Raw genomic sequence first — 25629 nt, forward strand, 5'->3', positions numbered from 1 at the left:
AGTTTGGACATAATTTTCAAGCAACAGATTCCCCTTAAGACTGTCTTTACCTTCTGCTGTGTCCCTTTCAATTTTATGAGAGTCCTTGTGGGTCAAGTTCATATTCTGTGTCATTGCTCTCTGATAGAAAATAACTTCAGGTGCAAAACTCTTTAGTATAAAAAATAAGGGAGTGAAAGGGGAAGATGCTGACAAGGAATAGAACAGGAAGAGAGGAAAGTGTTCCAGTAAATGACGGTAAAGAGGAAGGTTTAAAAGTAGGAAACTACCAAGGAAATGTAAGAGGAAGGACTGTGCTGGGAAATAGTGCAGTGAAATTGCTAAGGACATGAAAAGTGTCCTTGGAGCGGACCTGGATATGACTAATGATGTCAACTATTTAGGTCTTACTTTTTAATAAAGGCCTCCTACAAGTTTGTGTCATTTTCCCATAGTGGATTTAGGAGGAAATATGGGGCCATCCAATTGCCTGTAAAAATTGGTGAGAATACATGAATCATTCCTTGTGATATCCATCATTTCACTCTTCAGTCACAGCATGTGGATGATTGAGAAAACACGTACATGGTGTATTCAGGAGTGCCGGCATATCAAGACAGAGTTCACATCTTCAGCATTGTTTTGTATGAAAAAGCTTGAGTTGAGAAGGTTTGGAAAGTCCCAAACAAGAAACAGGATGTGTATCTACAGGATATTTCTGTCGAAATCTGATCTTAGCTCATTGGAGTATGGTTGATGTATCTATAGACTTTCTGAACAAAGGGAGCCTTGAGCCAGAGATGTTGACTGATAAATACAGCTATCTTTCAACCGGACTCTAATATGACCGTATATAATGATAGTCAGCGTTAAAATATGAGCCTTCCCTAGAAAAGGCCAACCGAACTATACATACTACCTACAAAGGGATTCTCACAACTGCTTTCTCCATGGCAGTACCAGGAGTGCATGTGCTTGTTTTCGGTGGATACATGTCTGATCTCTTTTCAATCAAGGACTGATAAGTCCAAATTTTGATTGCCTGAGATTTTAACAACAAAAAGACGAACTACGTCCGAATGTGTTATATACATGCAAGTGAATAGAAAGTGGCTAGTGGAGGAAACACCCAGCTGCTTTTGAACCACCTCTTGGTAGCCTAGTTCATGTAATTCCCATGGTAGGTCCCTCAATTCGCACAGATGGGGTTTCAGTCCCAGCTGATTTGGTCCGATCAATATTGACGATGAGAACAAGAAATTTAAAAAACTGTTTTTAAGAGAAGAAACACACCACACCAAGACTATTCCTTCTATGGCTTCTGTCACGTTGCCATACTAATTACAGTTTACTTTAGTGGCTCCTGGGTAATATGGTGTTGACTATAACTGGTCAAAGCTATTTGTTGGGAAGCTAGTACTGTTTTGTGTCTACTTGGAATTTTTTGTGCTCTACAGTGGAAGTTGACTCTCAATTTGGGGCCCAGTGTGATAGATTTTAAGCTGGTCTTGCGTTGTGATTTGTCCTGTAGTTGGAAAAAAAGTTTCACTCTTGGCTCCAACCTCTGCAGCTCAGTACCCGGTTCATGATTTGTCAAATTAATTTTCATTTTTTTTAAGTGAATTATTTCTAGATGGGCTGAGGAAAATGCTCAAGTTGACTTCCCATGGTGATAAGTATATTAGTGCCAAGGGGATAAGCATGACTGTTCCGGATTATACAAAGCATGTAAAAGAAAATGAATTCTACATAAATAACATAATCTCTTGAATTTCAGGTGTTTAAGGATAACTGTTGTCGGAGAGAGGTGCTTGCACTTCAGATGTATTGCAGGAATGAGAGCCGAGGCTGCAAAGAGCAAATAACACTAGGCACTTTATTGGTAAGCTTTAAATCAATGCTTTGCGGTAAATCTTGCTGCCTTGGTATTACTGGTTCTTTCAGTTACCCTCACCTGCACCTATGTGACCATATTGGTGTCTTTTTGGGAAGGTTTAATCCTTCGCAGAGGTGGAAAATTCCTTCTTTTTCTCTTCTGTTCTTCCCAACCTCTCTCCCTTCCCTTCCTTCTTCTCAGCCTTTCTGTTTTCCTGTGTCCTTCCCTTCCTTCCTCTCAGCCTTTCTGTTTTCCTGTGTCCTTCCCTTCCTTCCTCTCAGCCTTTCTGTTTTCCTGTGTCCTTCCCTTCCTTCCTCTCAGCCTTTCTGTTTTCCTCTGTCCTTCCCTTCCTTTCTCTTTCCCTCCTTTTTATTTTCTCACTCTCTATCTTATTTATTGTGTTTCTTTACTCCCTTTTCTTCCTTAATTACTTTCCTTCTTTCTTCTGTAGTACCTTTCTTTTGGACTCTTGCCCTGTGTTTCCATCTCCTCTTCTTTCCCTTCTTTCTACCAACTTTCCTCCCTTCCTTCTTTCATTTTTTTTCATAATGTCATATGCGGTCAGATACCCGTCTCCAAACAGAATCCAACCCTGTAAACTGCAATCTTCTGTCCATTCGATAGCAGGAGAGGGAAGTAAATGTACATCAATGAAACACTAAGCGACAGCAATGACACCCTAAACCTTTCCAAATGTTATCAGCCTATCCCTAGAATCAGATCCGTTACATTACCAAGAATTGGGGCTTCTACATTTATAGATGTGACAATGAGTCATTTCCATATATCTGGGATTACTAAGGAATTATTAATGTAAAGTAATGAAAGAAACACTGCACCGTATTTGGATTCATGTGTGTTTTAGAAGTAGCATTACTGGCGATTTACCAAGTGTAGCTTTTTGCACATCTCCTATCTGGGTTAGGGTTTCACTCAAGACAAGGAGACTTCCATTTCCTTTAACTTATGTCTGGCCACAAAACTCTATGCTTAGTGATATGTCAATGGGAGACGTCTTCAACCTGACCTGCATACAACCCCTGTATACATTTTAATGAAGAGCTTACATAAGTATTGTTTTAGCACATTTTTAACACACATATTTAACACTAAACAAGACATTTTGTGCATCCAGTGCCAAGTAGCAACTGCCAAGGTTTCTCTAAATTTGTAGTTCTAGAAAAGCTTATGAGTCACTGGTTGGCCTTTCTCTATAAGCATTTAGGAAAGATGGAGTCAATGGGAGGTCGGCTTTGTGAAACCAGCTGCCCTTTAGAAAGCTTTTGGACAAAATATTTACATACCATGTGCAGATCCATGAATCACAATTTGAGCAGCTTGTATAGTTGTGTGTTGTTTTTATTCTTGGGGTTGGCATGGAGGTGTCACATTCTCAATGAGAGAGAATTCCCTTTTAATGTAGTTTGTAGAAATTAAGTAAAATAACATTTACAGAGCCGGTAAACTGTGTGCCACTTGAAGGATCCGTCAAATTAACTGGTTTGTAATGTTACTTGCATGATTTTTATTTCTTTTTAGATACACTTAAAAAGTGATTGTCAGTTTGAAGAACTTTCTTGTCCTCGTGCGGACTGCAAAGAAAGAGTTATTCGTAAGGATCTGAGTGACCACATAGAAAAGACATGCAAGTACAGAGAAACTCCCTGTCAGTACTGCAAAAGTCAAGTACCGCTAGTAGAAATGCAGGTAAAGTCATAAGACAAACAAATTTAGTTTCTGCAACTTTTGTTTTTCTCTGCTCTGTTCGGGGAGCAGGAAGGGGGAATCCCCACGGTTGACTATAATGGGATCCACCCGCCTTACGCCTAGATGCTCGGGTTTGGGACAAAAGAAAATGTGCTTCATGCAGTGCTTTTTTTTTTCTTTTGGTATTTTCGTCTGGATCTGTGAAGGAACCTCCAGATGGAGGTTCCAACGCAGATGTGAAAAAGACCTAACACATACGGTATAGCCGGTGCGGACCTGCAATACAAGAGTTGTTATATAAAAATGCCATTAAGCTTTGATAACCAGGGCAATCTCCAATTATTATAATTTGGCTTTCCAAGTCTTCCTCTTGCTGATACAACAGAACTTTCTTATTCCTCTGCATTTCCTCCTTGGTTTGTATGCTTTCTTGCACATCCTGTTAGCTCTGTAGGAGGAACCTAAAACAAATCTGTGTATCCCAAAGCTGCTATGTATTAACACATATGACTAGTTGCTAAGTAATAGGATATACCACAGCCTGCAAAATACATTGTGTAAATAAATCCAATGATGCACCAGTAACATCTTCTCTGACTGTAGATGTTCACTGTCCTTCATAGAATGGTAGAGTTGAAAGGGACCTCCAGGGTCATCGGGTCCAACCCCCTGCTCAGTGCAGGATCACTAAATCATCCCAGACAGATATTTGTCCAGCCTTTGTTTGAACACTTCCATTGAAAGAGAACTCACCACCTCCTGTGGTAACTTGTTCCACTCAATTTTTTTTCTTTTCCATCCAGCCCAGACTACTGTGACAATTTCTCCTGAAGACTATAAAGTTTGCTGCCAATACATCCTTGGACACTTGCTTCTGCCGCTATTTTCAGTGTCTATAGCAACACCTATTCAGACCCCACACCTACCGTATATACCCCTCAAAGACTAGTGCCAGCCTGTGCCTCTATGAACCCCTTACCATTTAGTCTTATAGTGCAAGTTAGTACCTGGTTAGTATACTTTAAGCGCTCAACCCAGCAGGTTTACCAGCCAGTGACACCCATGTGCACTATAACTGCTTAATATCATTCGTGGGTTCTTTTGCCGTCCATGCTGACAACACCTGTCCACAGCCAGTGCCCAAACCATAACCCAGAGCCTTTTGATGGTGGTCTTAAGGTCCCATGACGAGACACTAATGTAATAGTCATTTTACCCTAAAGACTACCATTAAAACTGGCCTATCAGCACCTGTGGCCCTCTACAGGCTGTGGGCACCAACAGAATAATTTAACACCGCTTAATTTTGTAGAAAAAAAAATCAGGGGGCCTCTTTTTAGCATCTTGCTTGTCATAGAAAAGTGCCATCGTGGGTCTCTCTAGCTTCACTGCACCACTCATTCCCATCACTGTATAGACTGAGATAATAAAGCAGCCTCACCAGACTTCATTATGTATTGCAGAGAAGTCTCAATGTCTTTTTGGCTTGATATTGTGCTCATGTCAATTACACTATCCAAGCATATATTAATTGGTGCCTTTATGAACGTTAGTCACACCTCAAGTCACTTTTACAAGTATCCTGTTAGTCATAACAATGTTCTCTAGGTTCTGACAAGTCCTTCTGGGTGTTACGGATCCTGCTTCAGATCTATGTACAGGAGTTTTCTGGGTATATCACATATATACTGGCCAGCTAAACTGAAAGAGAAAGGATGAGGGATGATTGAGAGCGCTCTTCATGCACACACACACTCACTATCCATCGGTCATGAATTACAGAATGTATGAGTTTTCTTTGCTATGAACTTCAGGGTCACAGGACTGTGATGGAAAGAAAAATGGCCGGTTAGCACCCACAGACCACATAACATAACAGTCACGGATTATTTAAAAAAATGAACTAGGGTGCAATTTAAAAGGTCCTGCCTGACCCGTCTGTCAAAAAAAGTGCGATGGCAGCACCCTGGCTCCACTAAACCCTTGAGTGAGTTGCAGTCTGAGGCCTGCAGTAGCGAGAACAGATTTCTGAGAGATTCATCATGAATTTATCTGTTCTATGTAGTCTAATATAATGTTGCTTTTTGTCTTTTGCAGAAGCATGAAGACATGGATTGTCCATCAGTCGTAGTGTCCTGTCCTCATAAATGCAGTGTAAAAAGTTTATTGAGAAGTGAGGTAGGTGCATTGCTATTGATATGCAGAGCATGACTTCCATAGTGTTATATCATGGACTTGTGTACACATTGGAGGGCTATAAAAGACTGAAGGCAAACATCCAAGATTCTCAGCAGCATCACTCCAGCTGACTGTCGTCCTTGTCTGCAGCCGAGAGCATGAGAACACGTCGGTCAACGCATTCCTTGACTGAAATCTGCAGAATTGGGTTCATCTCTAATTCTTGCCCTCCCCTACTCTTAGAGAAGATGAAGAAACAGCTGGCTTTTATATTCTCACTGTTTAGACATTTGAAGGTGTTATCTGACATTAGGAAAAAGGATCTTTTTTTTTTTTACTCTTTCCCATTGATTGTGCCTGATATTGCAGCTCAACCCTATTGAAGTGACAACTCATGGACAAGGGTGGTGGTATTATAAGCGAAAGGGCTTAGCTGAATCATCGGATTACATTTTCTAAACTACTAATAAGATGTTAGAATGTGAATGGTTAATTTAGACTACAAACTGCTTAAAATATAGCCGACTTTACATTCTGCTTTTTAGACTTTCTCTCTTAAATGCCCGGCTGTTTTTGCACCAAATATTTCCTGCCTTCATTTTTTCGAACAGGAATTGGCTGTTTAACACCACCATGATCAGTCATGCGTGCTCTAATAGGGGTTCTTTTTCTTTCACCGGATCACCAAGAGAGTGTTTGACTCTCACTTAGAAGTTTGACAGGGAGCTCCGTTCCAGGTGAGCTCTCAAGTTGAAGGGGTGGGCCACACCAGCGCTCCCCGCCCACAGCATCAACAGTGACCAATCCTCTACCTGATTGTGTATGGGATGTGGGAGAGAGAGCCTGGCGCAGTCCGCCTCTTTGACTCGGAACTTAGCTGGAATGGAGCTCCCAGTCAAACTTAAAAGTGTTTTGTCTGAAACACGGAAGTGTTTAAGAATAAAACCTACATGGGCCGAATGGGTATATCTGTCCTGGATTCATGCTGCCTGTAGTTTGGATAGCATGAACCTGGTGACAGGTTCTCTTTAAGTATAATTTACTCCAGAAACTGGCATAGGTTATATCAGAAACCCACTACAGGTGTGCGCCTGCGGAGATTATATTAAGATCAGACCAATAGATATAATGTATATGTAATAAATATATATTTTGTGTGGCTAATTTTGTCCACTGAACAGGTACATTTTTCTGTACATAAGGGATTTATCAGATGGTCAGATGCACTAATCGCCTGTAAGCTTGCAGGATTTGGAGCAAATATGTTCTGCACACTCCTCTGAGAACCAGCCTTTGGCCTCCTGTAGACGGGTGGAAATTCCGTAGCAGGATTTCTCGCAGAATTTCCACCCATGCCCGCTGCCATAGGATTGAATTACATAATGCAATCCTATGCACACAGCCGCGATTTGTCTGTGTGAAGACAAGCACGGAAAACAAATCGCGGCATGTTCTATTTCTGTGCGGGTTTCGCAGAGGCCCGCACCGAAACCTCCCTAGTGACACGCCGGCTCCGCTCTGCGCATGCGCCGCTGGCACATAGAAGAGCGGAGGAGACGCGGGAGCAGGTGAGCTGCACTGGTTACTGCAGGGGCACGGGTCAGATCTCGCAGCGCGATTCAACCCGGCCGTCTGCAGGTAGCCTTTGTAGAACATTATGTTTAAGACATGAAGAAGTGTCCTCTCGCATCATTAGATGCAATTACAAGTTTAAAAATAATATTTTCTTAATTTAGAACTAACCATTGTAGAGATCTAGCCAAAGGGATACTAATTTCTGGAAACACTGATTAAAGGTTCTTTCTGGGTATATTAAACTTATTAATTGGCTGATTCACTTTAGTGCAGTGACTCCAGGTAAACGAGTGGATCACAGTGGTGCTTAATTTTCAACGTTTCTACTTGGTTGAGTTTATAGCGAACATATAAGTAGATTCCTGCTGCCCTAATGTACGGGCCGCATGAACCACCGACTGGCTTGCTAGTTTGCTTACTTGTATGTTTTCCTTACAAAATGATTTTTTAATTTCTTTCCTCTGCAGTTGAATTCTCATCTATTAGAATGTGTGAATGCCCCCAGTACCTGCAGTTTTAAACGCTATGGCTGCAATTTTAAGGTAAGTAATCTTGCATTTCCTTATATTTTGGGACTAAAGGCTGCTTAATGAATTTTTCACCTATTACTTGCATAAATCATCACCTAAAATACTCCCAAAACTTAAGATGTTTGTGATGTTTCAGAGATAGAGAACATATATAATAGTTGCATAAGCTGAAACAAGACACATCAAGTTCGGCCTGTTGTGAGCAGTTATGCATCATTTATCGCTACCATGATTATAGCAGTCAGTAGCATTTGTTACTAGATAAGCATCTAGCCCTTCGTCAACTGCTGACATATGGTGGTACCTGCCATTACGGAGTCGGGGCATTCTATAGTTTGTCTACTCTAACAGTAAATAACTATTTCCTATATAGATGTCTTAATCCCCTTTGACAATCTTGTAAATGAACGTTCTGGCCCATTATTTAGGCTGCGAAAAGGCCCTTAAAGTTGCTAGATATTTTAAAATGTAAATGAAACAAAAATTTGAAACCAATATTGATCTTTAGTTGCCATCTTTCTGATAATCTAGTCACATCCAAAGCTGCATTTATAGCAATGAGCTGATAGGCAATTAATAGTTTACCTATTAAGCCATGGTATACTGCAATTTCTTGTACCGATTTGTGCTGCTTGGGGAAGGGCAGTAATATCGGCACACACTAAAAGAACAGGGGGCAGCACTGGGAGTTATTCAGTATTTTCTTGTAATAGTTTTCATAACATATGTATGAAGAATAGTACTTTCAATGTAATTCAGAAATGTAAGTCTTACAGTTTTGCCCCTATGTAGAAGAATATAACTACAATACTGCCCCCTATGTACAAGAATATAACTACTATAATACTACCTCCTATGTACAAGAATATAACTGCTATAATACTGCCTCCTATGTATAAGAATATAACTGCTATAATACTGCCTCCTATGTATAAGAATATAACTACTAGAGTACTCTATGCACAAGAATATAACTATTATAATACTACCCCTATGTACAAGAATACTATAATAAGTACTATAATACTGCCCTATGTACAAGAATGTAACTACTATAATACTGATCCCTATGTACAAGAATATAACTATTATCATATTGCCTCCTATGTACAAGAATATAACTACTATAATACTGCTCCTATGTACAGGAATATTACTACTATAATACTGCCCCCCTATGTACAAGAATATAACTACTATAATACTGCCTCCTATGTACAAGAATATAACTACTATAATACTGCCTCCTATGTACAAGAATATAACTACTATAATACTGCCTCCTATGTACAAGAATATAACTACTATAATACTGCCTCCTATGTACAAGAATATAACTACTATAATACTGCCTCCTATGTACAAGAATATAACTACTATAATACTGCCCCCTATGTACAAGAATATAACTACTATAATACTGCCTCCTATGTACAAGAATATAACTACTATAATCCTCCCCCCTATGTACAAGAATATAACTACTATAATACTACCTCCTATGTACAAGAATATAACTACTATAATACTGGCCCCTATATACAAGAATATAACTACTAAATTACTGCCTCCTATGTACAAGAATATAACTACTAAATTACTGTCTCCTATGTACAAGAATATAACTACCGTATATACCGGCGTATAAGACGACTTTTGAACCCCGAAAAATCTGCTCTGCAGTCGGGGGTCGTCTTATGCGCCGGTAATACAAAAAAAAAAAAGTGTAAAAAAAAAAAATTTATTACTCACCTCCCACGGCGTTCTGTCGCGCTCCGGCAGGATGTCGCTCGCTCCGGCAGGCTGTCGCTCGCTCCTCGTCCCCGCCGCAGCATAGCTTTCTGAATGCGGGGCTTGAAATCCCCGCTTCCAGAAAGCTAATACACACGCCGGCAGCCATGACATCATTGAATGGCTGTGATTGGCTAAAGCACACGTGGCTTCAGCCAATCACACTATTCAATGACATCATTGAATGGCTGTGATTGGCTGAAGGCGCACGTGTTAGCAATCACACCCATTCAATGATGTCATTGAATAGTGTGATTGGCTGAAGCCACGTGTGCTTTAGCCAATCACAGCCATTCAAAGATGTCATGGCTGCCGGCGTGTGTATTAGCTTTCTGGAAGCGGGGATTTCAAGCCCCGCATTCAGAAAGCTATGCTGCGGCGGGGACGAGGAGCGAGCGACAGCCTGCCGGAGCGAGCGACATCCTGCCGGAGCGCGACAGAACGCCGTGGGAGGTGAGTAATAAATTTTTTTTTTTTCTCCACTGTATACCGGCGTATAAGGTGACAGTTGGGGGGTCGTCTTATACGCCCCGTCGCCTTATACGCCGGTATATACGGTACTATAATACTACCTCCTATGTACAAGAATATAACTACTATAATACTACTCTCTATGTACAAGAATATAACTACTATAATACTGCTCCTATGTAAAAGAATATAACTACTATAATACTGCCCCCTATGTACAAGAATATAACTACTATAATACTGCCCCCTATGTACAAGAATATAACTACTATAATACTGCCCCCTATGTACAAGAATATAACTACTATAATACTGTCCCCCTATGTACAAGAATATAACTACTATAATACCCCTCTTATGTACAAGAATATAACTACTATAATACTGCTCCTATGTACAAGAATATAACTACTATAATGCTGCCCCCTATGTACAAGAATATAACTACTATAATACTGTCCCCCTATGTACAAGAATATAACTACTATAATACTCCTCTTATGTACAATAATATAACTACTATAATACTACCTCCTATGTACAAGAATATAACTACTATAATACTGCTCCCTATGTACAAGAATATAACTACTATAATACTGCCCCTATGTACAAGAATATAACTACTATAATACTCCTCTTATGTACAATAATATAACTACTATAATACTGCTCCTATGTACAAGAATATAACTACTATAATGCTGCCCCCTATGTACAAGAATATAACTACTATAATACTGTCCCCCTATGTACAAGAATATAACTACTATAATACTCCTCTTATGTACAATAATATAACTACTATAATACTACCTCCTATGTACAAGAATATAACTACTATAATACTGTCCCCTATGTACAAGAATATAACTACTATAATACTACCTCCTATGTACAAGAATATAACTACTATAATACTGCTCCCTATGTACAAGAATATAACTACTATAATACTGCCCCTATGTACAGGAATATAACTACTATAATACTGCCTCCTATGTACAAGAATATAACTGCTATAATACTGCCCCCTATGTACAAGAATATAACAACTATAATACTGCTCCTATGTACAAGAATATAACTACTATAATACTGTTCCTATGTACAAGAATATAACTGCTATAATACTGCCCCCTATGTACAAGAATATAACTACTAGAGTACTCTATGTACAAGAATATAACTAGTATTTTACTTCTATTCTATCATTTGGAACTAAACTTTGAGTAAAGTGCCTTTCTTATTCACTTTGGTGTAAAACATTATTTCTGCATAAACACTTTTTTTTAGTTTTTTTATTATAACTTTTACTGCTTTTTTCCTGTTTTTTAGGGAACAAACCAGCAAATTAGAGCACATGAGGCCAGCTCTGCTGTTATGCATGTGAATTTAATGAAAGACTGGAGTAGTTTTTTGGAAACCAAGGTAATTTTTCTTTTTTCTTTGTGCTTTACAGTAAATGAGCGATCCATAAAATGCATCAGAAAAACCCAAGTATAATAATAATATAGAACAGAAGAGACGTGCATGGATGCTGCCCGTGTTTTTTTTGTAACAGGTTAAACAAATAGAATAGTAACTGTAACGCTGAAGGTTATTTTTGTTTCCTTGTTGACTTTTTGTTATTATGGGGCCTGCTTCCTTTTACTTGATAGTTGTGAATCACTGGAAATCCCAGGATTTGCCGGTCTGACCACAGCCCTATTTTCTGTTTGTTTAAGGCATCAAAAAGGAACTATTTCTTTTTTCCAACTGTTGCAACTTGATGACATTCAGATTTTTAGCTGTAAGGCTAGATTCACCCGGGGTGGTTTTGCCGCAGAAGAACCGCTTCTGCAGCAAAACCGCTTCAAAGGTTCTTTTTGGCTTGCGGATTTTGGCCGCTTTTTCAGCTCGGAAAGTCCACAAGCGTTTTTTTCCTGCAGCGCTTTCTTACTTTTGCAGCATATATAAGTGCGGATTTTGCTGCGTCCATGGAGGCTATGGGAAAAAAGCACTGTGGAAAATCTAAAAGAATTGACATGCTGCATATTCTAAAAGCGCGCCGCAGCTGTATTTCCGCAGTGCGGAAAAATTCCGCCCTGTGAGAACAGCTTTTTGGCCAAACACGTTTGCACTCCAAACGCAGCGGTTTTGCCACAGTGCGGATACACAATGGCAAACCGCAGCAAATCTGCACCGTGTAAACCCAGCCTAAATCACAAATTAAAATGTTTGTAAAAAATGTATTTTTTACTCTAGGTGTCAAAATTACAAAACGAAAGCTCCGAAAAGAATAAAAGTATCCATGTATTACACAACCAGATGTGTAATTTTGAAGTAGAGATTCAAAGACATAAAGAGCTGTTAAGAAATAATGAAGCCAAGATTCACCAGTTACAGGTAAAAGTCAAACATAGTGGTGTAATTATCCCTGGGTTGGTTTTAATATCCCATTTAGTTTTAATTGCTGTTTTTTTTTCTTTTATAATGAATACTGTGAAAAAAATCTCTAAAATCTGTATATGGCAACAGCATCTCTTTCTCATTTATTTCTAGAATTTATTTTGTTTTTGATGCATCATATCTGTCAGACGAGGAGATGAACTTTATTTATGAAAAACAATATTCTTATGTCCAAGAATCTTAATCTAAACGTTTATGGCTCTTATTGTTTAAAAGTAACTTTTTGCAACATTTTTTCTTGGGTTTGGCTATAACTAGAGATGAGTGAGCGTACTCGGAAAAGCACTACTCGCTCGAGTAATTTGCTTTATCCGAGTATCGCTGTGCTCGTCCCTGAAGATTCGGGTGCCGCTGCGGCTGACAGGTGGGTCGCAGCGGGGAGCAGGGGAGAGCGGGCGGGAGAGAGGGAGAGAAAGATCTCCCCTCCGTTCCTCCCCGCTCTCCCCTGCAGCTCCCCGCTCTGTGCCGGCACCCGAATCTTCAGGGACGAGCACAGCGATACTCGGATAAAGCAAATTACTCGAGCGAGTAGTGCTTTTCCGAGTACGCTCGCTCATCTCTAGCTATAACACACATTTTGTACAGTCTTTGAGGTGGCAGCTATCTGACTAGGCCAACATTAAAACTTCCATCTTTTCCTTTTCAGTCTTTTTTATAATAAAACAATCAAATAATTTAAAACTGCAGGTTGAGATGTGAAACAAAATGATTTCATTAGTGCTTAGCTGTCTTTGAGCTTTAAGATGAAAAACAAAGATGTGCAAATGTCACTCTGCTCAAAGCAGAGTAAAGGCCCGTTTAGACGGGCCGAGTGTCGGGCAAACGATGCAAGCAGGGAGGCTGGAGGTGAGTTCTCTCCCCGCGCTCCCCCGCCCCTCTCCATTGACCTAACACAGCGGCCGTTCAATACGGAACGGCTGCTATTTACACTGAGCGATCAGCGATCTGCTCATCGTCCATCGTTTTTGCAACATAAACGATAGATGATGATCTGATCGCTCAGGGTAAATAGCAGCGGTTTTGTATTGAACGGCCGCTATGTTATGTCAATGGAGAGGGGCGGGGGAGTACAAGGAGTGAAATCTCCTGTACTGCCCCGCCCCCCTGCTGGCCGCTCTGTGAGCGAGCCAGCGCTTCTAGCTCCGGTGCAACAGCACAGGAGTGAGGACATACAGGGACAAGTGTTGGGCATCGTTTGCCTGTGTAAACCGACACTTATCTTATCAGTCTGTTTAATCTGGCTACCATGCATAGAAACCACAGTCTTTTCAATGAAGTGTCAAGTAGCACGTACTAGCAACCAGTCTTTCTAACATTAGTCACATCTTTGGCTCAAGACAGACATAATTTTTTGCCGGCAGATCCATCATTATTCTATGACCAAATCTGGACAAGTTTCATCGAAAATTGAGGACTGACCAATAAGCAAAGATGACTCCTCCTGTTTGCCATTTTAGATAGTTTTTATACTAATTTCAGAACACATATTGCCATAAAACGCTAAGATAATACTACTAGGTCGTACTGAAGTACCATGAAGTTTTTAAATAATACTCTCCTAATTAGCTCACATAATGCTGCCACACAGTTCCCACACATAAGATTACAATTTAATTCCAAAATCGCACTGCCACACAGAGCTAACTCATACGGATTGGTTTCATTTTGTCCCCGGAGTTTCCATTCAAGGCCTTAGGCCTACCTTAAAGCTGCTTCCGAGGAGTGATGATCATCGCTAACTGCTTTGTTTCAGAGAATGGTGGTGGTCTCAGGACTCCCACCAATTAAAGCTGTTTTGAAATGGCAAACATTTTGTAACAGTGCAGTTACTTTTTGAAGGTGATCTCAATACAGATAATCCAGTTTGGGGTGAAAGCCGGATCTAATATAAAATAGCAATGGTATTTATTTTTAAGATCTTTTAGATCTCTTCTCCGGAGATCGTTAAAACAAGTCAACAGTTTTGTTGGAAGTTTTACTTTTAATTGCAACTTTAAGACTGGATCTTTGAAGGGGGTTTTCTCACTAAGGAAATGTATTACTTCTCTATAAAACCCCTATAAAAAACCTATATAATCCCCCTTCAAATTACCTTCAAAAAGTAACTGCACTGTTACAAAATGTTTGACATTTCAAAACAGCTTTGATTGGTGGGAGTCCTGAGACCACCACCATTCTCTGAACACAAAGCAGTTAGCGGTGATCATCACTCCTCGGAAGCAGCTTTAAGGTAGGCCTAAGGCCTTGAATGGAAACTCCAGGGACAAAATGAAACCAATCAGTAGAATTCCTACAATTTGGTACCCACTCATCCAGGATTTCCACTAGTTCAGTAAACCTTGTATTGATGCAGATCTTTGTTGTTTTGGTGACAGATCAGGGTCAACAAGGCAGTACAAGTATCGTCCAACAGTTTGATGTTTATGATAATCCCAGAGCCACAATGGTCACATTCATGTAGAATTAATAGACTTTTTCGGTATTACCAAAGCAAACCCCAACACTTTACATTTCAGTATTAAAACTGAAATGTTACAATATTTATTACTTCACTGCATTTTCTTGCTGTAACATTATGATGAAGTATTAGAGAGAACAAGGAACAGGCACGGCTCAAACATTTCTTGTTCTGACACAGCAGTTTCACAAGCATCTCAAATGGGCAATTTCTTTGAAAAGATTTGCATTTCTTCATATAAGGCCTATGTGAATTTAATAAGTGGATTCAGCTTGGCTAGATAATACTGAGGGGTATATATCTTGCCTTAAAAGGACACTTAATTATTGTCTGTGTGTATGCAGTTGTATACAATCTTCTGTCAGCCAAGGGAGAGGTTGACTGGAATGGTCTTCAATAGGATGAATAATATGAAATGCCGAAACCTCCCCGACCCTTGGTCCCCAATTTATGACACATATCTCCGTGCCACATAGTTTGTATTGCAGTGTTTGTTTAAAAGGAGCTTTAATTTTGTAGGGGGGCACATTTTATTTCTCCAATTGTGTAAAGGCCAATTACTTTGTATGAGAATTGCTACTGTATACAAACCATAGTTTACCTGCAAAATTAATTCCATATCCCACTCCCCTGGTAAACCAATGGTTGATATTTCCGTAGTAATTCCTGGCACCAGGCTAAGAGCCATAGGACAGAATTAGATAATAAGTATATGTTCCCACTGCCAGTATATTCTTTGCAGTGGGAAAACCCTAAACACATTGATTAGACCTTCCATTACCAATTGGTAATGGTCCAAACATTGGGACCTCCACTGAGGCTAGTGAAAGTGGCAGCTGGCTAAACTGCACCAGACATGACCTAGCACTTTTTCAGAGCGCCAACAAATCCCTGTTCAAATCCATGGCGCTGTATTGTAATCCTGATATTGTGCCCTTTTTTAGGTATTGGTGCAGATCCCATTAGTCGGACCCCCCAACAATCAATAAGATATGGTTATCAGTGTTTGGTATATACCATTAATGCTTCTGTATTACTGGAAGGCTTCATCTTCTATAGGGAGTGTTTATTTAAGGATACCTTTCTTGTCGAGAGATACTATTGAGCAGTTTTGTATTTTCACGTGTATCACAGGTCCATCGCTGTTCTGTACAGCACCATCTTGTAGCTGGCAATGCTTAGCTGTGGTTTACTTGTGGCTGCCAGACGTGCAGGAAATACCCAGTGTGGTTTGGGTGCTGGTACCTCTCAGGCACTTAGGTTATAAATATTAGTTACAACAGAGGCTGTGGATGGATGACTCCAACCGCTGTGCTTGGTTCTTAACCTTAATAATGTTCATCTGGAGTCTCAAGTCTACCAGTGCAGTAGAATAATGTATGATTAATCTAGACAAACATATGACATTACTTCGCCTGTACTGATCCCAGGAATCTGAACAACAATCAGTCATTGTAAATGCCAGCTGTGACTGAATGATGAACGATAATACGTTTGTTGTTCAGTTTCTACAGACATAAAAATCAAACGACGATTGGCCTATGTATCGATGAACGACTGCCTGCTTACTGTGAATGGAGGCAGGCAGAGAGAAGCAAACTCCAGGGAGCTCCGCCTCCATCGACTGAGCAATCCTCGTCCCCTTGTGAAAGCGTTGGAGCAAATGTTGCTGGGATGACGGTCTTGTGCTGTAGCGCCCAATAATTGTCCCCTGTAAAAGGACCCTTATACTCCAGAGCTGCACTCACTATTCTGCTAGTAGAGTCACAGTGTACATACATTACTTATCCTGTACTGATCCTGCGTTACATATTCTATTATACTCAAGAGCTGCACTCAGTACTCTGCTAGTGGTATCATTTAGTACATGGCTTACAGTCTATAATTTTTAGGGTAGGTTAATTTTACCAGTGAGAGATAGAATATCAAAAAAAAATCCAGAAAATCACATTGTCTAAATGATATATATTTATTTGCACAGAGAAATAAGTATTTGATCCCTCTGGCAAACAAGACTTAATACCTTGTTGCCAAGCACAGCAGTCAGATGTTTTTTGGAGTTGATGATGAGGCTAGCGCACATGTCAGAAGGAATTTTGGTCCACTCCTCTTTGCAGATCCTCTCTAAATCATTGAAATTTCGAGGCTGTCGCTTGGCAACTCTGCTCTTCAGCTCCCTCCATATGTTTTCTATGGGATTAAGGTCTGGAGACTGGCTAGGACACTCCATGACCTTAATGGGCTTCATTTTGAGCCACTCCTTTGTTGACTTGGTTGTATGTTTTGGGTCATTGTCGTGCTGGAAGACCCAGCCACGACCCATATTTAATGTCCTGGTGGGGGGAAGGAGGTTGTCACTCAGGATTTTACGGTACATGGCTCCATCCATTCTCCCAGTCATGCGGTGAAGTAGTTCTGTGCCCTTAGCAGAGAAACGCCCCCAAAACATAGTGGTTCCACCTCCATGCTTGATAGTGGGGACGGTGTTCTTTGGGTCATAGGCAGCATTTCTCTTCCTCCAAACACGGCGAGTTGAGTTAGTGCCAAAGAGCTAAATTTTTGTCTTATCTGACCACAGCAACTTTTCCCAGTCACTCTCAGAATCATCCAGGTGTTGATTTGCAAACTTCAGACGGGCCTGCACATGTACCTTGCGGGCACTGCAGGATTTTAATCCACTACGGCGTAATGTGTTAGCAATGGTTTTCTTGGTGACTGTGGTCCTAGCTGCCTTGAGATCATTAACAAGTCCCCCCCCATGTAGTTTTACGCTGATCTCTCACCTTCCTCATGACCAAGGATACCCCACGAGGTGAGATTTTGTATGGAGCCCCAGATTGATGCTGATTGACAGTCATTGTGTATGTCTTCCATTTTCTTACTATTCCACCAACAGTTGTCTCCTTCTCACCCAGTGCCTTACTTATGGTTTTGTAGCCCATTCCAGCCTTGTGCAGGTCTATGATCTTGTCCCTGACATCCATAGAAAGCTCCTTGGTCTTGCCCATGTTGTACAGGTTAGAGCCTGACTGATTAATTGAGTCTGTGGATAGAAGTCTTTTATACAGATGACCATCTAAGTCAGCTGTCTTTAATGCAGGTAACGAGTTCATTAACGAGATCGTCTAACTGGTCTAGAGGAGCCTGAACTCTTATTGGTTGGTAGGGGATCAAATACTTATATATTTATTAGCATTTTGCACAGAGAAATATCATTTAGACAATGTGATTTTCTGGATTTTTGGGGGGATATTCTATCACTGTTAAAATGAACCTACCCTAAAAATTATAGACTGTTCATTAGAGATGAGCGAGCACCCAAATGCTTGGGTCCGCGTTATTCGAGTCGAGCTTTTCGTAAAATTCGAGAGATCTACTCAAGTAACGAACCCCATTGACTACAATGGGAGACTCGAGCATTTTGGTATGTGGAACGCAGGGTCCTGAGCTTTTTTTTTCTTCTCTCTCTCTCTCACAAAAAATTTTCAAATGGCGCGCGCTGCGTCGCAGGGGGAGGAGCCAAAAGCTGGGGCGGGTCGAACACGATTTGCTGTAACAAATTTTTGAGTAACAAGCACCATCGAGTACGCTAATACTCAAACGAGCATCAAGCTCGCCAGAGTATGTTCTCTCAACTCTACTGTTCATGTCTTTGACAGTGGGCAAACTTACTAAATCAGCAAGGGATCAAATACTTATTTCCTTCATTGTATACTAGAGAGCTGCAGTTACAATCTTGCAGGCTTTCGAGCTGAAATCTCCCAGCATTCCCTGCTTCAGTGTCTACACAGACCTTGTTTTGTTGATTTTCGTCTAGGGAAGTATTGTCTTTATGGCAAGCCATATATCTTCCTCTGCAATATAAGAGCTCCGTTAAGCTGTGCAGGGGTGTCTCCAAGTTCACCGACTGGTTTCAGTAACAACCAGTGGGACTGTGATAGTTATTATATCATTGAAATCTTTCTTGCTTTTTCTGATTGTAATTTTTTTTTTGTCTCCCATGTACAGAGAGTAATTGAAGCGCAAGCGGAGAAACTGAAGGAGTTGGACGGGGAAATTCAGGGCCTGCGGCAAATTGGAGATGAGGATAATGGCGTGAGAAGCGGCCTTGAGTCATTAAAAACTCGTTTGGGCCAATTGGAAGCCTTCAGTAAAACTTCAGTTACTTGGAACCCTGGTGAGAAGCTTATCCATCGATTAACTTGACTAAGGCCCCCTGTCCACGTCAGTGTATTCGCCGGCGGTAAACCACCGGCGAATCACGCCGGCCAACGCTTCCCATAGCATTGCTATGGAAAGCGCTGGCACCTGTCCACGAGCGGAGAATCATTGTGCTTCTCCGCTCGCGGCAGGCAATTGGAACTTCATCCCAACAAGGTATCTTGAGGTACTTATGCTTTCAGATATGTTTAGTTGAGATATGCACACTAGTGCATATCAACTAATATGAATGCGCCTACGCCTTGTCGTAAAATGTGTATTTCTTGCGCATAATTTTGCATCAAGTTTTAGACATATTTATGAAGAAAATTCACCAAAACAAGAGGGCGTGGCTTAAAAGCCACAAAGTGGACCAAAATGTAGGCACTAAATAAGCCAACCTATAGATGGTATGTTGTGAGACAAAAGTGTCTAAAATTGTGCCAAATTCATCATCCAGCATGAGCCGCTGTGAATAATTTGGCAGAATTTTAGACTGCCTGGTCTATGTGTACACTGTCTTACTATTAGAAAGGATTAGTAAATCTGCTCCAGTGTGTTATTGGGCGAATGTTATGGCCATATTGCATTGGACATGGTTCAATAAGTTATAAGTGTTTTTTTTCCCCTCTCTCTAAGGTGTCTTGGAAACTCAAATTAACAGACATGATCAGATGCTGAGTGTTCACGATATTCGTCTGGCTGATATGGACCTCCGGTTCCAAGTACTGGAGACAGCAAGTTACAACGGGGTCCTGATCTGGAAAATCCGGGATTACAAGAGACGAAAGCAGGAGGCTGTTATGGGGAAGACATTATCTTTGTATAGTCAGCCCTTTTACACTGGATACTTTGGATATAAGATGTGCGCAAGAGTATATCTCAACGGGGACGGCATGGGGAAGAACACGCATTTGTCCTTGTTCTTTGTGATCATGAGAGGAGAGTACGACGCTCTGCTGCCTTGGCCCTTCAAACAAAAAGTCAGTCTCATGCTCATGGACCAGGGACTATCAAGACGACATTTAGGAGATGCGTTCAAGCCAGACCCAAACAGCAGTAGCTTCAAAAAACCCACTGGGGAAATGAACATCGCCTCTGGGTGCCCTGTATTTGTCGCCCAAGCCGTGTTAGAGAGTGGGACGTACATTAAAGATGATACTATTTTTATTAAAGTCATAGTGGATACCTCGGACCTGCCAGACCCTTGATAACTCGTAGCAAAGCGAGGTGTTGTCAGGTAGAAGACAGACCAGCTTTGGGGTGTTTTGTACGTCAGTCTTCAAGGAGGGAGGTCCAGAGGTTTAGATGAGGACTGGTTGGTGCTTGAACAGAAGCCTGAAGAAACAAGGATGTAGGGTCCAATGTGCGACGCAACAGCTTTCCGCGCAGATGACTGAAATCTATATGTTGTGCTAATGAGAATGTTGGATATCTTACAAACTTTAAGAGTAGTGTGGCCATTGTGAAAGTTGCAGTTGTAATTTTTTTTTTCTTTGTGGGGGGGGTGGGGGTGGGCTGGGCAGGCAGGGATTTAGGATTGCGGGCGTATAAAGGACAGATTTGCTTGGGGGAGGGGATGGCAAAAATTTTTAAAAAATATAGGAGGGTACTTTTTTTTTTTTACTACAAATTTAGAAGCAGGCATTAAAAAACATTTATGTTACGTACATTTTTTTTTGGTTTTGTTTTACTTCCAAGTTCTTCCTATTAACTCATAGGGTGCTAGACTTGGCCACCATCAGCAATAAATCTCTGTTGATATTGGCTTCAAATGGGTTAATGGAGGAATGAGGAGTCCTGAAGGAAGAATTTGGCTCTTGATTAATTGCTTCCAAGGACAGTTGCCTTATCATTAATATTATTTTTAATTTCCCATTTAATATCTCGTTGGTCACAGGCGATGAATTCAGCACCTAATGCCATTGACTTTCATTCTGATGTTGTTATTGTGGTCCTCACAAGACATTTGATTTTTTTTTTTCTTTTGCTGGTGAATATGCTTAAAGTTCTTAACAGAAATATCTCAGGTTTTTGTTGTACTTTTAAGCTATTCAGTGTTGTATTATTTCACTTTTGAAATGTAAAACCAACTACATGTCGTAGGTTATGACAAAAATACCAATTCTTCTTATTATTACATATCTGAACGCTTCTTCGATGCCGTGCATCTGAAACGGGCTTCAGGCTTTCACCCTAAACTAGGGATTTGTTGAACTTTGGAGTTCTCAATAAATGACTTTCATGGTTTCTCTGGTTCTGCCATATGCATTGAAATAATTGAACAAAAAATTGCTGCAATATTTAGCTTTTACAGGATTAGAATAGAGTTCTGCTTACTTGCGCTCTGTGATCTTCTGCAGCTTTGCTAAGACTAGTCTGTGACTATACCATCTATGAAACAACAGGTCCCAGAATAGCAAAAAATGCTTGGATTTGTACTTTAGTTCTGGCAGTCCCTAGCTTCCCTAAAACAAATTTAAAGGGATCAAAAAAAAAAATGCAACGTCAGAAAAGTAAGATTCTGCCATTTACAGCGTTTCACTGTTAAAATTCACTTAAATTGAGTAAGTATATATTTTTCTTGTGCTCATTTTGACTATTCTTCTTCATTCACATCCATTGTTAGAGGGGTTTTCTGGGCAAATACTACTGATGACTTGTTTGCAGAATCCTGACTGATCAGGTGTTCAGCGCCTGCTGTCACTGGCAAAATACACAGGGTGCGGAGCGGAAGCTGATTTCCCCACTCCGGTGTAGTGACCGGCGGAGCTGTGCTTGCAATTACCAGCACTGTCCACTACACAGCGGTCAGAGTGATCTGCTTCCCTGTATATTTTTCTAGTGACGGAAAGAGCTAGAACAGCTGTTCAGTCGGTGTCTCGAGGGGCGGACCCCAGCTGATAAACTAGTGATGACCTGTCCTTCAGATAAATCCTCACTCATATTTGCCTGGAATACCCCTTTAAATTCAGAAGTCTAACAGGTTTTCTGCTACTTACCAGCAATGTATTGTGGGAGCTCAGATAACAGAGTGAAGATATTAGATCACATGACTGACAACAGGGTGGAGCTAAGCCGCTATCTAATTCCAAGGACAACTGCCAGAACTTTGAAAGCTGCTTTGCATGTGAATGAAGAAAAGTACAGGATTACATAATCGATAAAGCAAATATTTTTTTTAAATAAATGTTTGAAGTGGAGTTCTAGTGGAAGAAGGCAAACCGCATGCATATCAACAACAGTATATGTTAAAAAGACACCCTAAGAATAACATTTGGAAACGGCTATGTTCACATGTGTGTTCCGGGTTCCGTTATCCTACTCTTTTACGGGAGCAGGAATGGGGAATCTCCTGGTCGAATGGATCTGTATTATGATGGAGCCGAACGGACCCTGTTGACTATAATGGTGTCCATTCAACTGTTCAGTATTTTACGGCGGATCTGTAACATTAATCTCCGAATGGAGGTTCCGAACACGATGTGAGCATAGCTTAACCTTTTTCTGTAACCAATGGGGGGGGGGGGGGGGTAACTAGTGCAACGGAAAATTGTGAGAGTTGCCCATAGCATCCAGTCAAAGCGTGTTTAGTATACAGTATAGGAAACTGTTTTTTGATATCTTCTAGGCTGAGATCTGATTGCTTGAAATTCCAGGCCCAAACACGAAGCTGCACTACTGAGAAATTCCATTGACCACATGTTCCCTTCTGATTTTGTCATGTGCAGTGTTATGGTGGCCTTCTGTGATCTGACTGATCGCTATGGGCAACACAACGTTTTATTTGCATCTGTTTTTTGTAAGTCCTGATTTTTATTTTGCTTCATAAGGGGCATTAGGATGTTATGGCACTAGACCTCTCATCCTGTGGGCAGAAAGGCCTGGCACTGGACCCAACATTGCACTTTTCCAATTCCATTTGGGTTATAAGGGCCTTGATTCACTCCTTCCTGGTACCTGTCTAAAATGGGGAAACATTGCATGAGTTCAAAGCACCGATAAGTAAGCTGGAGATGATAGTACAGTAGTTATAAGGGGCCAGAGGTAGTAACAACCCCTTGACCCTAGTGCCTGAGGGGCCTCAATTCTCACATAAGAGGACAGCACTCCTACAAATGGCATATGTGTTGTCTCGGGGCTCCCTTGTAAATATTTTGCATTGGGGTGCAGCAGCTTAAAACCAAACCTTCAAAAGGGAGGGTTGAGCAAGCTTGAGAGTGGCCCTCTTTTCAAGGGGACCCATATCAGCCATCTACTGTGTCTAACCAATGTAGGTTTTCACGACTAGTGCCCTGGACTTCCAACTCCACAATTCTATGACTTATTATAATGCCTTTTTTTATCAGGTAGGACCACAAAAGCGCCTGTACAGCGCCAACTAATTCTGCAGCGCTAATTTATTTATTACCCCCACCAAACTAGGTACCCCTCTTACCAATCTCGAAATGATGGAAGGCTGAGTTGACCTTGAGCCGGCTACCTGAACCATGCAGGGATTTAACTCACAACCTTCAGGTCATGAGTGAGAGCTTAGGCCTGCTTTTCTGCTGTCGTAGCACTCTGCACCACACGAGGCTTTTTCAGTAAAGGAAGCTGCATGTTAAGCAAGGTTAATATGATGTGCATAGACCCTGTAACAGCAAGGGATGTATGGATAAGGAACTCTGCAATTCAGCAAACACAATGAGCTTCACGGATAAAAGCCAGCACAAACAAAGATGGAGACGTTGCCCACCCCAGCCAGTCAGATTTAGGCTTTTATTATTTTCTTATGAAATCCAGAGCATAGATCTGATTGGTTGCCATGAACAATGGTTACTTTTCATGAGGCTCCATGTTAAACTATATGACTGGTCTGTAATATATTCTTGCTAGAGTCCCCTTTTAGTAACTAACTTTATTCCCTGCCGGAAATTAAAATGTCCAGTCACAGTGGAGGCGGCCGTTTAGTAGGCTGCACTAATATTCATAGCATTGCAGCCAATGAAGTCTTAAAATTACCATAGAGATTACCATATGAAAGATTGGGAACCAACATGGTCTCAGGACTGATGGATGATATGTTCCATGGGCCCCATTGAGCAATTTGTTGATGACCCCTAAATGGAAACACCAATGACTCTCGTTTTAAATGTTCTAAAAAGGCCGAAGTGAAGATTTTGATATTGATGATAACTCAATGCTAATGGTCCTTCATTTACAGCCAGAAGTTACTTCGGACACTTTTAGTAGGACCTAAGAATTGGCTGCCTGTGATATGGAGGGACCTTTTTTTACCATTTAGCTTTTCAGTCAGGCACCAACCGACTTCAGAGAGCCACGATATGGATGCATTTAGTCTCCGTGCTTACCGCCCACCATAAGTACCCCTGGTGGTCCAACTGAATTGGGTATAATAGGACCCACTCAGATCAATTCAGTAGAACTATAAGGGGACTAGTGTTGCAGCATTAATACATTACTGCCCCTTTATCACCACTTGAAACCGGCCTTACTGTGCGTAGTGTAATGACTACCCATAGCTTCACCCTATCCTGATGGCAAAACTTTTTTTAAATAAAAAAGTTTTTGTTTGCTCTTTTTTTTTTCTATAGCACGACCTTTACTTCCTACAATCTCCAGCAACCAAAAAAAGATTGTAAGCTTTGGCCCATAGCATTCTTGCTGTCTACTACACAGTGGTGCTGTCTGCATTCTAGACCATTTTGCATTACACTTGCTACAGTCATGCGTTCTAACAATGTTTACAGTGCTAATGATTTTACTGGCCTCGTCCGAAAACTGGGTGGTGATGTAGGAGGGAACTTCACCCGAGGACGTAAGCAGACTGTGTAGCATCTAGGACAATAAGAAAAGAACTGATTTTATTTTTTATGGATCTTCACAGGATAAGTATATAGATATATATATAATTTACTATGCCACTCTCTGTAATATACACAAGTAATTTTCTACCGAAGTAGATTCTAGATTGACAAAAGCATAGAAAAAAATTATTTATTTTATCACAGTATATATATTTTTTCTTTATGCTATGTTGTATTATGAAGCATGATGGCCCGTGACAAGGCTGAAACGCAAATGGCCATGTGTATTAAACCAGCGGAACCATACTAAACATTTGGACTCGTTCAGCTGATTGGTTGCTTTAGGGACCATGGCAACCTATCAGAATTCAGCTTGCGTTTCATTTGCACTGCACTAGAAAAGTAAAAGCTGGAAATTGGTTGCCATGGGCCACAAAGCCACTTGCTGAAGGTAGTAGATCAGGAGGAAGGGCATTGCCAATAAAAAGTTGACTTGGCTGCCGTTGTGTCGGTTTGCTCACTCCCTTACAAGGCCAATTACATACAGTGCGTTTTAAAACATTTTATTTCTTTGCTACGATTGGTTTCCAGCAATGTGAAGAA

At 40.8% G+C, this 25629-nt stretch overlaps 1 protein-coding gene across 1 annotated transcript in view; it reads left to right on the plus strand.

The window, feature by feature from the left end:
• Positions 1-20714, plus strand: part of TRAF3 (TNF receptor associated factor 3) — a 65034-nt gene extending 44320 nt beyond the window's left edge. The window contains exons 4-11 of the mRNA XM_066607487.1: positions 1757-1861; positions 3395-3562; positions 5660-5740; positions 7783-7857; positions 11446-11538; positions 12355-12495; positions 19025-19193; positions 19856-20714. Of these exons, the coding sequence (XP_066463584.1) occupies positions 1757-1861; positions 3395-3562; positions 5660-5740; positions 7783-7857; positions 11446-11538; positions 12355-12495; positions 19025-19193; positions 19856-20427 (1404 nt within the window). The 3' untranslated portion in view covers positions 20428-20714. The remainder of the gene's footprint in view (positions 1-1756; positions 1862-3394; positions 3563-5659; positions 5741-7782; positions 7858-11445; positions 11539-12354; positions 12496-19024; positions 19194-19855) is intronic.
• Positions 20715-25629: the final 4915 nt, after the last annotated feature.

The sequence above is a fragment of the Eleutherodactylus coqui genome, chromosome 6 (genome assembly GCF_035609145.1).
Source record: "Eleutherodactylus coqui strain aEleCoq1 chromosome 6, aEleCoq1.hap1, whole genome shotgun sequence".
Lineage (NCBI taxonomy): Eukaryota > Metazoa > Chordata > Amphibia > Anura > Eleutherodactylidae > Eleutherodactylus > Eleutherodactylus coqui.